This window comes from Alosa pseudoharengus, unplaced genomic scaffold, assembly GCF_046254945.1.
Source record: "Alosa pseudoharengus isolate Yale_2024_CS ecotype anadromous, Long Island Sound unplaced genomic scaffold, YU_APseudo_1.1 YU_APseudo_1.1_scf_11, whole genome shotgun sequence".
Classification (NCBI taxonomy): Eukaryota; Metazoa; Chordata; class Actinopteri; order Clupeiformes; family Clupeidae; genus Alosa; species Alosa pseudoharengus.
In genome coordinates, this window is record NW_027468576.1 from 28,736,166 (window position 1) to 28,749,430 (window position 13,265).

Below are 13,265 nucleotides of genomic sequence, written 5' to 3' on the forward strand. Positions count from 1 at the left end.
CCGGAGACTGCATCAGAATCACCTCTGTTCAAATAGCCCTCCTCCCCAGCATCATGTGTTAGTGCAACGGACCAACTTTAGACACATACCGAGTAATGGTCCACATAAACAGCACTTTTATTTTCTTGCCAGCCCAACAACAGAGAATGACAGCTAGTAATGGTCCCTTTGCACTGTGCCACATTTATATGGGCACCCGGGAGTGTGTGGGGACAACTTTTAGTGCAGGAGCACAGACAGGGGTCGTTAGTGTCACCTCTGTTTGTGATTCAAGGGCTTGGTCATTTGGTATTCCTGAGGGTCGGTGTTTGTCTTGGCACGGTCTGACAGGGCAGCCTTCACAATGGCGGGTCTGTGGCTCTCGCAGTGGGAGAGTGGATTGTTTGTCAAGTGACCTTTTGACGTATGGTGGTCTGGGCCCAGTGCTGAATACATTAAGCCATAGTGAGTGTGGGCTTATGCTGTTGTCAGGAACATATTTTTATAGGGTGCTGCTTTTCCTGCTGACACCCCTTCCCGTTTTATCTCAAATAAACATGCCAGTCTTGTTTTCTCAGAGGACAAACTTTAAAGAAAAAGCGAGATTGGAGGAGCTCAGAAACTGAGTCTCAGGTAACTGTCATATTTCCTATAGCCTGGAGGCAGAAGATATTAAGCAAACACAGTGGAGAGCGACTGAGGCAAAGAGCAGCGAGCGGAAATAGAAATGGAGAGAGGCGAGGAGGAACATGCGTTTGGCTGGAACTGGGAATCTGAAACTGGGAATCAGAAACGTAAAAATTGATTTCCGAAAATGAATAGGCAGACAATCAATTTTAATTAATATATTTTCATAGTGTTCTTTTGAGTAAACATTGGAGGGGATATGAAACACAGATACGCATTCCGCTTTCCTCCCAACTAGATACTAGCATGAAAAATTCCGTCATGGTAAGCAGACTTGACTACTTGTGGGAGTGGGGGAAATGCTGGAGTGCTTTGTTTGGGGAGTCGGAAGTACAGCCTCTAAACATAACAATGCTCTGGCCAAGAATGACTGATTTGAATGGACTAATCCAGGTCAGATGCATGGAGATTAGCTGAATGTTCTCTCCACTGTTTTAAGAGACTCTAATACTGGAGATCAGTAACAGACGTATACGGAGAGGACCAAATAATGCAATAACCTCTTAACAATGCAAATAATGCAATTATTTTTACTTGTCTAAAAAGTGTATTTGTTTATATTGCAATTGTAGAAAAGAGAACGGATGTTGACAAAACCTTTATGTTCACATGATTTGTTCACACATATCATATTACTTTCAATCAAAAGGCATACATGGGATTTGACTAAAAATATCTTAATGGTCATGATAAACCAAAAATATACAGAAATAACAGTTCACCGTCATTTCGTTACTTACTCACTAAGAACAGAAGGCCTGAGAGACTCAACCCTGAGTGCTTAAGTTGGAGACGGATATGGCATTGATTGCAGCTGAACTTTACTGCTCCATAAAAAGATATTCTGGTCTATTGTTCTCCTCTCAGTACTTGTGTTGGCATACTCTTTCAAATCCTTTATTCATGAGCTCAAGTGTCACATAACCAACAGAACAGTCCAACAGGTGATCACTTTACAGCTGGGAGATGTATATTTAGAAAATACAAAAATATTACCCACTAATCTACTAAGTGCATAGATAATGAATAGTAGCATTCTAAAGTTGAACTTCCTGTGGAATGTAAACACAGCATTCCAAAACAGAACCTCTTTTGGAATGTTTGGGTCCTCTCTGTGACTTAAAAACAATCATTTGAAACCTCTTTGGCAGAGCTGCTACAGGTTTTGATTCAGTGACGGAACGATTACTCCTCTGGTGTATCCCATGAATTGACGGTCTTCCAAGTGTCTCTGATCTTCGCCAGAGACAACATTAAATGAGAATAGGATGTATTTAAAAAACAGCAATATAAAAATAAATCTAGAAGAGCCTGTGTGTGCAGAGTAGCATCATAGAGGCAAGTAGATTATTCACATCAAACTTCATTCCTGATTGAGGACTTGCATCAGAGAGCAGATTTCTAACTATCTCTATCACATTAGCTTGGGGTACAGGGTTTAGAGTGGGCTGTAAGCGAATACTACTAAAATACTAGATCCTGGTCTGAGTGAGTCTTACTTGAGATTTCATAACTGACAAATATATACGTTACAGTTCCAAAATAAAGGTCAGGTTTGTAAAGCACCAGCTACATGGTTTACACAAACAGGCTTTGGTGTTGCTGTAATCTAATAACTACTTTCCATTAAAACAAACTCACCTGTGCATAGACAAGAATAAAGCAGGCATGGGGATAGTGCTGGGGATTACATGTAAACTCAGGATTACATATACATTCATATCCTACCTGTAATCATAAATGGTCCTTCAACATGTTAGTATACTTAAGAAATTGCAGTGCTTGTTTTGCTTCAAGTTGTGCTTTAAGTTCATCATATTCTCACTAGGCATTAGGGCTTGTTGGCTCATGGTAATGTCCTTAGACTGCACTAGTTCACAACATCCTCTCACAAATTTGATCATAGGCTTTCAGTGAAAGACCATTTTAGGTAGATAGTTCAGTCATCAAAGGAAGTGTCTGTCTGCATTATAAGGATCATCATAAATGATGGGAAAGGGGCAAAGTGTCTTGAGTCTGAAGATCTCTCGGATTCGTCTTGTGAATAGAGGACACACAGAGACTAAAAGGCACACAGAAAAACATGTAAAATGTTTACAAACACACACTGTTTTGTTTTTTAAAAAAGGAGGGAGGCAGAATATAGGGTGGTAAGAGGTCAGAGGTTGCCTTCATCCAACATCTTGTTCACACCGTCACAAATCCTCTGTAGGTGGCCACGGTAGACCTCGGTGGGCCCGTAGAGCGTTGCGAGGAAGTCACAGTCGGCAAAGTGGTTGAAAACGTGGTTGATGCGGGAGTGTGACTTGGCGGTGAGGTGGCGGTTGATGGCCTGGTGGAGCAGCTCGCGGCACTCGTTTAGGATGCCACTCATGATGCGGCGGTCGAAAGTAAACTCGATCTGGTGGAAGCTGACCGCCGTCATGGCCAGCGTGTGCACCTTCTTGCGGAAGCCCTCCACCAGCGCCAGCTCGTCAGCGCTGAACTGGTTGTTGCGGTAGAGCACACCCAGCTTCACTACCATCTTGATGAGGTTCTTGATGATCTTCTGCGCCTCCTTACGGTTCCGCGTGTACTCCTTGGTCACGCGGTATAGCTCGTCCAGCACCTCGCTGCTGGTGTCGTCGATGAACATGTTGGCCACTGTCTTGTTGGCCATCTTACTCATCAGCTTCTTTTGAGCCTGCAGCGCCAGGTTCTTGGTGCTGAAAGAGTCCATGATGTCTGTGGAACGAGATCAAGCAGAAGAGGTTTGAGGCACTTCTCAAGTGGTCTCCCACAGAGACTCTCCTATTCTGACTAATCTAATGGCAATCAAATCATGTTCCATGCAGAGAAATGAGAGGGAGGCTTGGACATGAAAAACTCTCTTTGAAGACACTGAGACATCGATCAAAAGAATGTGCTCATGAAACACAGAAATCTACTAATTACTTCCACTTTTTCATTCAGCTCAATAACAATAGATTTCATTCCACACCAACCAAGCTCTGAAGAGAGAAAAACAGTGGCCTGGTTGTCCTAAAAAAATAAATAAAAAAATAAAACCACACACCACTCAGCACGCACTGGAGGCAGATGAAAACTACCAATCATCTCCCGCAGAAACGCCAGTAGCGAGGCGAGTCGCTGAAACATCCTGCGCTGCCGCTGAGAGCACTGAACCATCGGCGGTGGGAGAGAGCAGGAGAGGTGGGGCCGTGAGTTATCTGTGCGCCGCCTGCCAGCCAGCATGCTGTGAGTCACTGCTACTTCACGCGCTGATGTCAGCCAAAACAAAAAAAATACAATGCACTGGAGGAGCACATCTTCATGTCAGGGCTTCACTGGCAATGCTTCAAGAGCCTTTCATTGTCGAAAGCACATTCTAATTGTTTCAAATTATTTACTCAAATGTCACTTGTAACACCTACTTTTGTGATCAATATGGTGAACCAGTGATGGAGATTGATTCAAGTGACACAATGTAAAAATCAGGGGCACAATATAATGGTCAACTATGGCAGGAACAATACTGAACAAATTCATGGCCCTTGTGGAGCAAGGCTCTGACCTATATTTGTGTTACCTGCATTTATATTTTATGCATGGAGCAACATTACACAAATTAGAATGTACTTGGTGAGACACAAGTAATTTGTATTCCAAGACACTGTCCCTCAAAGAACACAATTTGCATTCATTAATGTATGCTCAATGGGCCTTTTTGCCCATAGAAAACTTCAGTAATAAAGTGCAGGAACAGTTCCACAGCAGCGACATGACAGGAATTTCAGATGATGTAAATCTCCCACTCTCTCTGCCTCAGCTAATCAAAAATGTCAGCCGAGATCAAACTGAAACGCTTTCAGGATCTAGAGATCATGATATTAGGCTGTAGATATCAAAAGACTTTCCTATATCTAGACTATATGCCTCTCTGTTGTCACCCTCTCTGTCACAGCATACGGACACACACACAAAAAATGCAGGGTGGGGGGGGGGTCAATTGAAATATATTTGTGTGCTCATTAAATTTCAACTTTCAAGGCATAGTCCCAAAATCAATTCAACTTGATGGCTAGCTCCTCAAATAAAGTCTGATGTGCATAATTTGGATTTAAGAGTTGGCACAAGCCTCCTAGAGTTTGCACTACAGCGCCGAGCTTAGCACAAAAAATGTCACTGTCATTGGCTGGCAAAGGTGCCTTTTTATCTCTATGAAGAGATGACTGATTCCTCAGAGCAAATGATGTGGGGGAACGAGAAGGGAGGAGAGGCGCGGAGAGGAGGGTTAGGTTGAAGCACCGTTCAGAATTATAAGGAAGCATAAAGTGCTCTTGTGTGCCTTACGCTTCAAGTGATGGTGCCAAATACAAGCATCAACTGCTACATGGGATGAATCAGAACTCGGTTCTTTGAGCTGCATTTAGGAGAATTAGAGGTGACGGGAATAAACAAACACAAAGGAGACGCATCTCCAGCAAGACGCATCGACCTCAGAATTTGGATAAGGCAATTTTAACCGATTTCAAAATGCTCTGCATGCACAGCAATAAATCCCAGAAGCCATTCAATGCAGATGCTGCAATACAGCAAACAGACTAAGGAGAGTGAATTCACTTTGATCATATCTGGCACATATGAGTAAAAATTGACCCCTCTACCAAGCTAAATGAAAACAATCCTAGTTCCTAGTAAACAACTCCTAGTTCCTTAGCACCCATTTTGTCAACAGTCACTCACCCTCAGAGATGTATAGAACAGCCTCTAGCTCCATGGTAAAGTATTACTGAGTGGCTATGTTTCTATGGGGAAGGAAGTTCATGAGTTTAGCCAGACTAAACAGTTTGGTCTGAGCAGAGTGAATGGAGGGGCGGTGGACGTGTGGGTGGAGGAGTGGGGGAGGTGGAGGAGGTGTTGCAGGCTGATTGTGTCAGGTGAGGTAGGGTGTCAGATTGGATTCACCTGGGGACTGCAACACAAGTCTTCCAATCAAGTTCGGCTTTACATTTGGAAATCCTCCAAAGGCTCCTCACTGCTGAGCCTCACCAATGCAGCAACACTCTGCAACTGTGGCAATACACTTTCAAAAACTGACTAAAGGATGCACCAATTGTCTTTCTTTTTTCAGGCTATTCTCTCTATTCTTGCACTGTTACATAAGAGACAAATCACTACACTAGGTGGTGGAGCGGGACCTTATTTAGTATGGCTGTGATGTGTGTGGCTGTCTCTCTCATCCTCCCACTAGCAGCTAGGCTTTGAGTAGAATGCTGAGAGTTTAACAGGCCCTCCAACTCCAAACAAAAAAGCAAGCAATGTTCAGAATGCTCTCATAACACCTTGAGATGCCTGTGGTGCAATGAATTATTGAAAAGAAGCTAACTGACGCCAAATAAATAATAGGCGCTAAATTATGTCTCAGCCGTAAGAAGTCACAGTGCAAACTCCAAGTCACTTGTGTGAGCCTGTCATGAAGCAAGAAATTCACCACAGAATAAGACTGTTAAACTTACATTAGACCTCTATACTTGAACCACTTGTGAATTATTTCAAAATCATCAGTGTCAAGGTGTCCAGAAGGTTTTTTAGTTTTCTACAGTGGCACCCCACACATGGTGTCAATGAGGATACCTTCTGCCAAAAGGAGGGGATGTGAGGGCGCAACATTGTTTTATGTCATATTGTTAATGAATAGAATAGCCACATCATGACATTATTTCCATGGTATAACCATTACAGCATGCAGTATCCACTAGAAGAATGCTCTGAGAAATACTGTCCAACACTGATATCACACATAACATAGCCTACAGTCTTCCTGTCATTAAAGACGAGGACACCTGCTCACAAAACAGGAACACGGTCTGAAATGAATGAGCCACATATTCAAAATTAATGGTTGCGTGTTAAAATGCTTCAGGCTAGTTGCTGTGGAGAGTGGAAGAAAAATAATGAAATTATACAAAGGGCATACTTTAAACCTGCTGACAGCACGAATCAAAGCGCAAACTGTTAATGTTTCCTTGGCAACAAATGAAGCAGCCTACCCACTTTGAACTTTGCAGTCTAGTAAATCAGGTCAAACATATGACCCTGTCTGTAAATGACTGACAGTAGACTAAGCACTACTCTCTTAAAAAAATAGAGCAATGCATTAATATATCTTTAATCAATATTAGACAATGAATTGGCTTGTATAGGCTTTATTTGATAGCCTCATACCAAACAACAGTAGGCTAGCCTACATTCAGTAAAAGCCAATCCATCCATTCATTCATCCACAAATCTGTTTCCAAGATAGATAGGCCTAGGCTACCATTTTTTGACAACAATATTAGATTATTCAATTTGAAAAATATATATGTATAAAATACCCACAACCCCGATATTACTCCACATCTTGAATTTCCCCTGGGGATCAATAAAGTATCTATCTATCTATCTATCTATTTATCTATCAGCTGATATGCTTTCCATATTACAAAGGCTATACTGTCTTGTTATTGGACATAGCCAATAGGCTTACAAGTTTACATTGACAAAGCAATTAGTGCTGAGCGTTATGTGTCCAGGCGCAGTTCTGGCCAGTGTTCAGTAACATGGTCACTCAAAACAATTACCCCTCTCACACCCTGACCCATATAGCAGATAGAGACATGACATCAGTTCATTCAGCCACTCTCTACGATGTTTGGGAATAATGGGCTGATACATAGTAGGCTAAAACATGAGTTATATCCTCTTGGAGAACACTTCAGGAGGTATATGACTTACAGCGCAGCTTTGTTTCAGCAGTCCTTCAATGCGAACTGAGCGCACTCAAACAAAAACGCAACAGAGGAATTATACTGTTGCCAACAGAAAAACACACACAATTACAACTTGTAGGCTACTTCTTCAAAACGGGTTAACATGACACGAGATGAGGATTAAAACTTCTGTTACAATCAGTTTCCTTACCTTCCTGGGATATCTTAATTTTGAACCGGATACAGGCGAATGAAAGCTGTGATCTGGCTACAGTGTTTGTTGCTTGGCTGCGTCCAACTGTTCAATACAAAGATCGAGATAAACGTCGAATCTTCATGATGACAGCCGATGATAAAACAACTTGACAAATACCTTGTAGACTCTGACTTTGCTACAGGAAAGAAACTGTTTTAGGTCTCATAACCCCTTCGTTGTTTCTATCTGGATCGTCGTAAATAATTGAAATGGTATTTTCTTTCGTATGTTTCCAGATCGGTTACAGGAGTGAGTAATCTGACTCCTCCTCGCAAAAAGTTTCAAAGTTGAGGGTCTCAAGGAAACCTAGATTGATAGTATATTTGACCAATCGTTGTCCTAGGTGTTTCAGGGACCAATCATAAATGGCAAATTGTCCGCTAGAGCCTCAATTTCCCTGCCCCCATTCGGTTTCCAGTAATTATCCTCATTTAGCTTCGAAATCCAAGGCTGAAAATTTCCCAAAGGAAGTTGCATTAGCCGAACAATGAAGAGGAACTTCGGCACATTTCTATAAACAAAAAAAACGTATATATCACACAACTGAACAGGGGAGACAGACTTCAGACGTTAATTTAGACGGTTCACTTTGGCTCTTGCTTGGCTTGGCCTGCTGTTCTTTCAGTGAAAACGCGCGCTCGCGCGCCCAATCACACACACACAAACACACACACACACAGAGAGAGAGAGAGAGAGAGAGAGAGAGAGAGAGACAGACAGACAGACAGACAGGTAGGTCACACACACACACACACACACACACTCACACACTCAGTGCGAGCAGATTATAAATCCAGACGTGCTATAGGTGCAGTAAAGCCGGATGTTTTCTGGACAGCACAGTGTTGTTATTTTCCGTTCCATGATGAACTTTGCAGGAAGTCTGGCAAAGAAGAATGTGTTGTTGTAGCCTAAGTAAGTACAATGGGCCTAGTTTATTACAGACTAGCATACACCAGATGGTGTGACATGAAAAGGATGTAAGGCAATCCTTCTCATTTGCTAAGATTGTGTTTGGAAGAATGTGATAAGATTTCATATTTCAAAATGTGTTGCCATATTTTTTTTTAGTTAATGAATAGGTAGAAAAAATAAGAAATGCAGATAGCCACAATTAGATGTGAAGGCTAAGATAAAAAAAAACTTTATTATTTGAACAGCTGGCCAAAAAGAACATTTCTACATGAAAACATAAGATAGATATCTACGTTTGAAATTCATAATGACAATTGTATTGTGTGGATCCAGTTCAATCAGCTTTGCTTTGTGTACACACATCTCTTTTGACACTTAATGCTTTGTCCTGCTGAATATCATTTTTATAAAAATGATCAACAAAGTAGCCTTCATTATCTGTATTAAGGAGCATGTACAGGGACATGTGCTAAAAACACAGTTTCTGGTACCACTATACTTCTCCTGCACATAGGCTACTCAAAGCCCTTAAGAGGACTTTTTTGTTTGTTAGTGTGCACACATATACCTACTTTTTCATGGTCGTCAAAACATTTCCTGTGCACACAAGAAACTTTTTTAGGCCCATTTTATCTGATTGGTTTACAAATCTAAAAAAAACCTTCAGAAAGACAATGCTATTTTTCGTGCAGTAGTTAGGATCTAAAATTATATACAGTAGACCCCATTTCTCCCACTAGGTGGCGACGCGGTAGTGATTTTGGGCACAAGACAATGGCTTCAGTGTGAGATTTAAAGCTCTTGCGCCATAGGTGGTACTAATACGAAATTCAGGGAGGATCTGTAGCAAAATATAAAGCCACCATTAAGCATTGTGATGATTTTTTGTAATGACTTTTCTGAAACTAGATCGTTAAGAGCATATCACATCATTCATTTTCAACCACTGTATTTTCTTATTAATGGGACAGGTCTCACTCGCACTGGCTTTGCTTAGAGCCTGCTTCAACGGTTGTTGGTGGTGTTTTTTGCTGCTTTGGATCTTTGGTTTTGCATCAAGCTACTAATGTTAATGGTAAATAGGACTGGTTGTTGATCAGCCACTGTGAGAAGTCCCCTACCTACAGTACAGCACAAGGATTTTTAAACCTCTCCTGTGCCATATAATCAAAAGTGAGACTGCGTTACTTCACTTGATCATCATCTATGGCCATATCTTGTTTCATATTCTGCTATAGTCTTGTATTTTTTTTTATTTGATAGGTAGTGTCATCACCACCCAGGAGACATATAAGTGTAGCCTACTACTTAGAAATAGCCTATATGTTGGTGCTACAGCCAACAGAAATCAGAATCACCGACTAACGAGTATCATTCACTAGTCCTTCAGAATACCATGTTGGAAGCTCGTGCGCACTGTGTCCTGTAGGCAGACATCCCAAGTCTCCCGGAAGTTCCGGGAGTCTCCCGCATATTGATAGCGGCTCCCTGACGCCCGCAAATTAGATCAAATCTCCCGGAATCTAGAGTGAGCGATCAAGAGCGCCCATGCGACACCGCGTGTGCATCTGAGTGTAGCGCGCACACGACGGGAGAGAGAGAGAGGTGGTGCGTTTGTGTCTGAGCGCATCCAAGACCGAGAGCATCCTGATTGGCCTGTTTCGCTAAATCAACCAATCAGTTTTCAGTGTAGGCGGGCTTTTATCTCTTTTCTCCCGAACTTAATTAATCAGTTCAGGAACAGGAGGGTCATGGGAGTGTCAGTGCCTCAAAAAAAGGGAAATGTAGGACCCATTTCAAAGTGTAGGCTACCCTTGTCTCATAAGAGTAAAACATAATGATGGACCTAGTCTTGCACCCTGCACTGTTTGTAACAGTGACTTTAGCATTGTCCATAGCGGGCTAAATGATTGCAAAAGACATGTTGAGATGAGTTTAACAAGTGTCAATTCATGTGCATATTATTCAGGCCTATAGCCTACTAGATGGCTAGTTGCCAAGGCTATAGGCTACATGAAAAGACCAAACTACCAAAATCTACATATTTTATTTTCACAATTTATATCTATAGGCCTTCCTTATTTGTTGTCCTGACTAGACATTATTGAACATATTAATCTTTTTTTTTTTTTTTTTTTTTTTGGGGGGGGCTTCGTGATACCTCCCTGAAATGACTTTTTGGGGGTTGGGATGTCTGTGTAGGTGAGTTTGGACAACAATGTGCAGTGCTAATAACATACGGTCATGGTAGGCTACAGCACATATACTGGTTAATACAGTGACTTAGTTTGGATAAATACACCTACTATGCCCAGAGAGATTGCTCGGGACTTCAGCTTCAGACTGATCTGTGCTTCTAGAGCTCTTTTATGCCTGGAGTCACCCAAACTCAATTTTTGTGGGCGGGGTAAATTTTTGGGTTGGCTTCCAGGCTAGTATTTAATGATGTGTCTATTGGCTTTAGACACCTATTTGACCTATAGATGGCACCATTGTGTATGAAACCACATTGCTGGCATCAAGTGAGAAAAACGTGGCCTGTTCAAGATTGTGACTAGTTTGACTGTTATGAGGCAATGACCCGTGGTTAAATAATACCAACAGGATTATGGCAGACATTTTCAAGGTGGTACTGTGCTCAGTGTCTGGAATGTTGCTCATCAAATAATTACACATAAACCCTGATCTCTAACACCTTTGAACATTTCAGTTAAAGCTGTTATGCGATATACATAAAACACCATTTCTGTTCCAGGCTAGTTATGCTCAATCAATTATCACAACAGGTGGTAGCTCTTCCAGACACACCTTATGATGAGAAATTGTTGTTTGCATAGCAGGTCTCATCAGAACTTTATAGTTTAGGGCTCACTATGCATATGTCGCTGGCCCTTTTTGTTGTTGCTTTGCCTAAGCCATGCGATTATGCTACAGGCACAAGATCCACTAAACCTGCTCAAATAGAACCTCACTCCATTAAACCGGAGCCCTGGTCATAAACAACAGGACACAAAGTTCACTGATAGTGAATTGTGCAGAGCTGCCAGATGGAAATGATAGTTAGTAAATAATCAATAGAATCATTCATCACTGTGCGGAGGTCAAAGTAAGCTTTGATTGTCTTTCCTGATACATGCGTGCACTGAGTGAATGCTATCTTTCACCTCTGATTACCCAAACAACCAAAAAATGTTTAGCAGAACTAAAATACCTACACACAAATGGCAGCTGTTTGCGGGATTTTTCTTGACGGCATGGTGTCATGGTGCCGTGGTTGTTGTTTATTTACATATTTTGAATACAGTAGTAAAATGTAAAACATATATAATCAATAAAGATTTAATTTCAATGGGAAACAATTCTTGCAAAAATATACGTAGTAATAAGAAACATGAATATACAATGCTGAGAAGATGGTGAAGATAGGCTATTGAGATAACTTTGGTGGGTTTTATTTTTATGGTTTTCTGACTCTGCCAGTTCATTTCAAGGTTCAATACACTCCCTTACAATATTGTCTTCTCCCCTCTCTCCCTGAAAATCTGTTAATCTGTGTTGTGTCATGTTAGGTCTGGATTTATAGATGGGTTGTATCTGTATTTGTAAAATGTGATGGTGTCTATAAATCTGTTTGGAAGTAAGCCTACAAAATCAGAAAAACTTCTACCGGACGCCTAACCAGACAATCCTGAGCTGGAAGTCACAATTTCAGACTTTCTAAGCAGATTTTCCACCAATATAAAAGCAGGCACCATGTTTTAGTAGGCTACATTTCTTTGACTTATTCTGTAAAAAAAATCTGTCTTTCTATTGTGTTCACAGACACAGATGAATAGGGCACACCAGGAATACCACCAAATTGTACAATGTGCTGCTGAATGAAAAACATTCAGGGTAATTTGAGTAAATAGCTTTCTAGATCAACCATAGGCTTATAGTAACATATGATGTCTAATTCATCATGAGCCTATTCATTCTTACTTCCTGCCAACCTTGGTGAGATGACAGATTCAGTTATGGGGCAATTCCATGGGGCAAAACTTTCACATCCATAATGCCAACTAAATGCCATGGTATTTGTATAATGCAAATGATTATGTGAAAAGTTTTTCATGTAAGTTCTACAAAGAAGAGTGAATGCTTACATTTCAAAATTATCATTCACATCATACCTTATGGCATTGTGTTGGCGTTATGGGCGTGACAGTTTTGTGTGGAATTGTCCTATGCAGTCTTTAACATGCAAAGGGTTTTTAGAAATAATAGAAACCTTCAAGTCAGAAGAGCAGAGAATGTAAAAATGAAGGATTGTATCTCCAGGGTGTCTGGCTGAACACAGCAGGGACAAGGGAGTGAAGGAAGTACTCAAGAGATATAGGCCTATACGTATGCAAACTGCCTAGCTTTAACAGCAAAATTTGTGTGGTTACAATTGAATCGCTAATTATATGATTCAATAATGTTTATACTTCCCGTTTGTTCGTATGAACTTTCATTGTTTTTTCCTCCAAGCATCTAGCATGATTCTGCCATGTAACATTCCTTCTATTCATTCATTCTTGAATTCCAGCAGGGCCAATAGGCCTATAGCTAGTATTGATCAAACGTACACAGTGATTAGATCAACTTGTAGCTAAGCTAACATTAATCTACACCCTGTCCCGGGAGAAAGTCAAACACCCAGTTTGTTGATG

The 13,265-nt window shown here is 41.1% G+C and overlaps 1 protein-coding gene across 1 annotated transcript; it reads right to left on the minus strand.

The window, feature by feature from the left end:
* Positions 1 to 1,249: 1,249 nt before the first annotated feature.
* On the minus strand, positions 1,250 to 8,135 carry tnfaip8l1 (tumor necrosis factor, alpha-induced protein 8-like 1). The gene is made up of 2 exons (XM_076278716.1): positions 7,612 to 8,135; positions 1,250 to 3,390 (listed from the first exon to the last, which is right to left on the minus strand). The coding sequence occupies exon 2, from the start codon at positions 3,383 to 3,385 to the stop codon at positions 2,825 to 2,827; it is 561 nt and encodes a 186-aa protein (XP_076134831.1). The 5' UTR covers positions 3,386 to 3,390; positions 7,612 to 8,135; the 3' UTR covers positions 1,250 to 2,824.
* Positions 8,136 to 13,265: the final 5,130 nt, after the last annotated feature.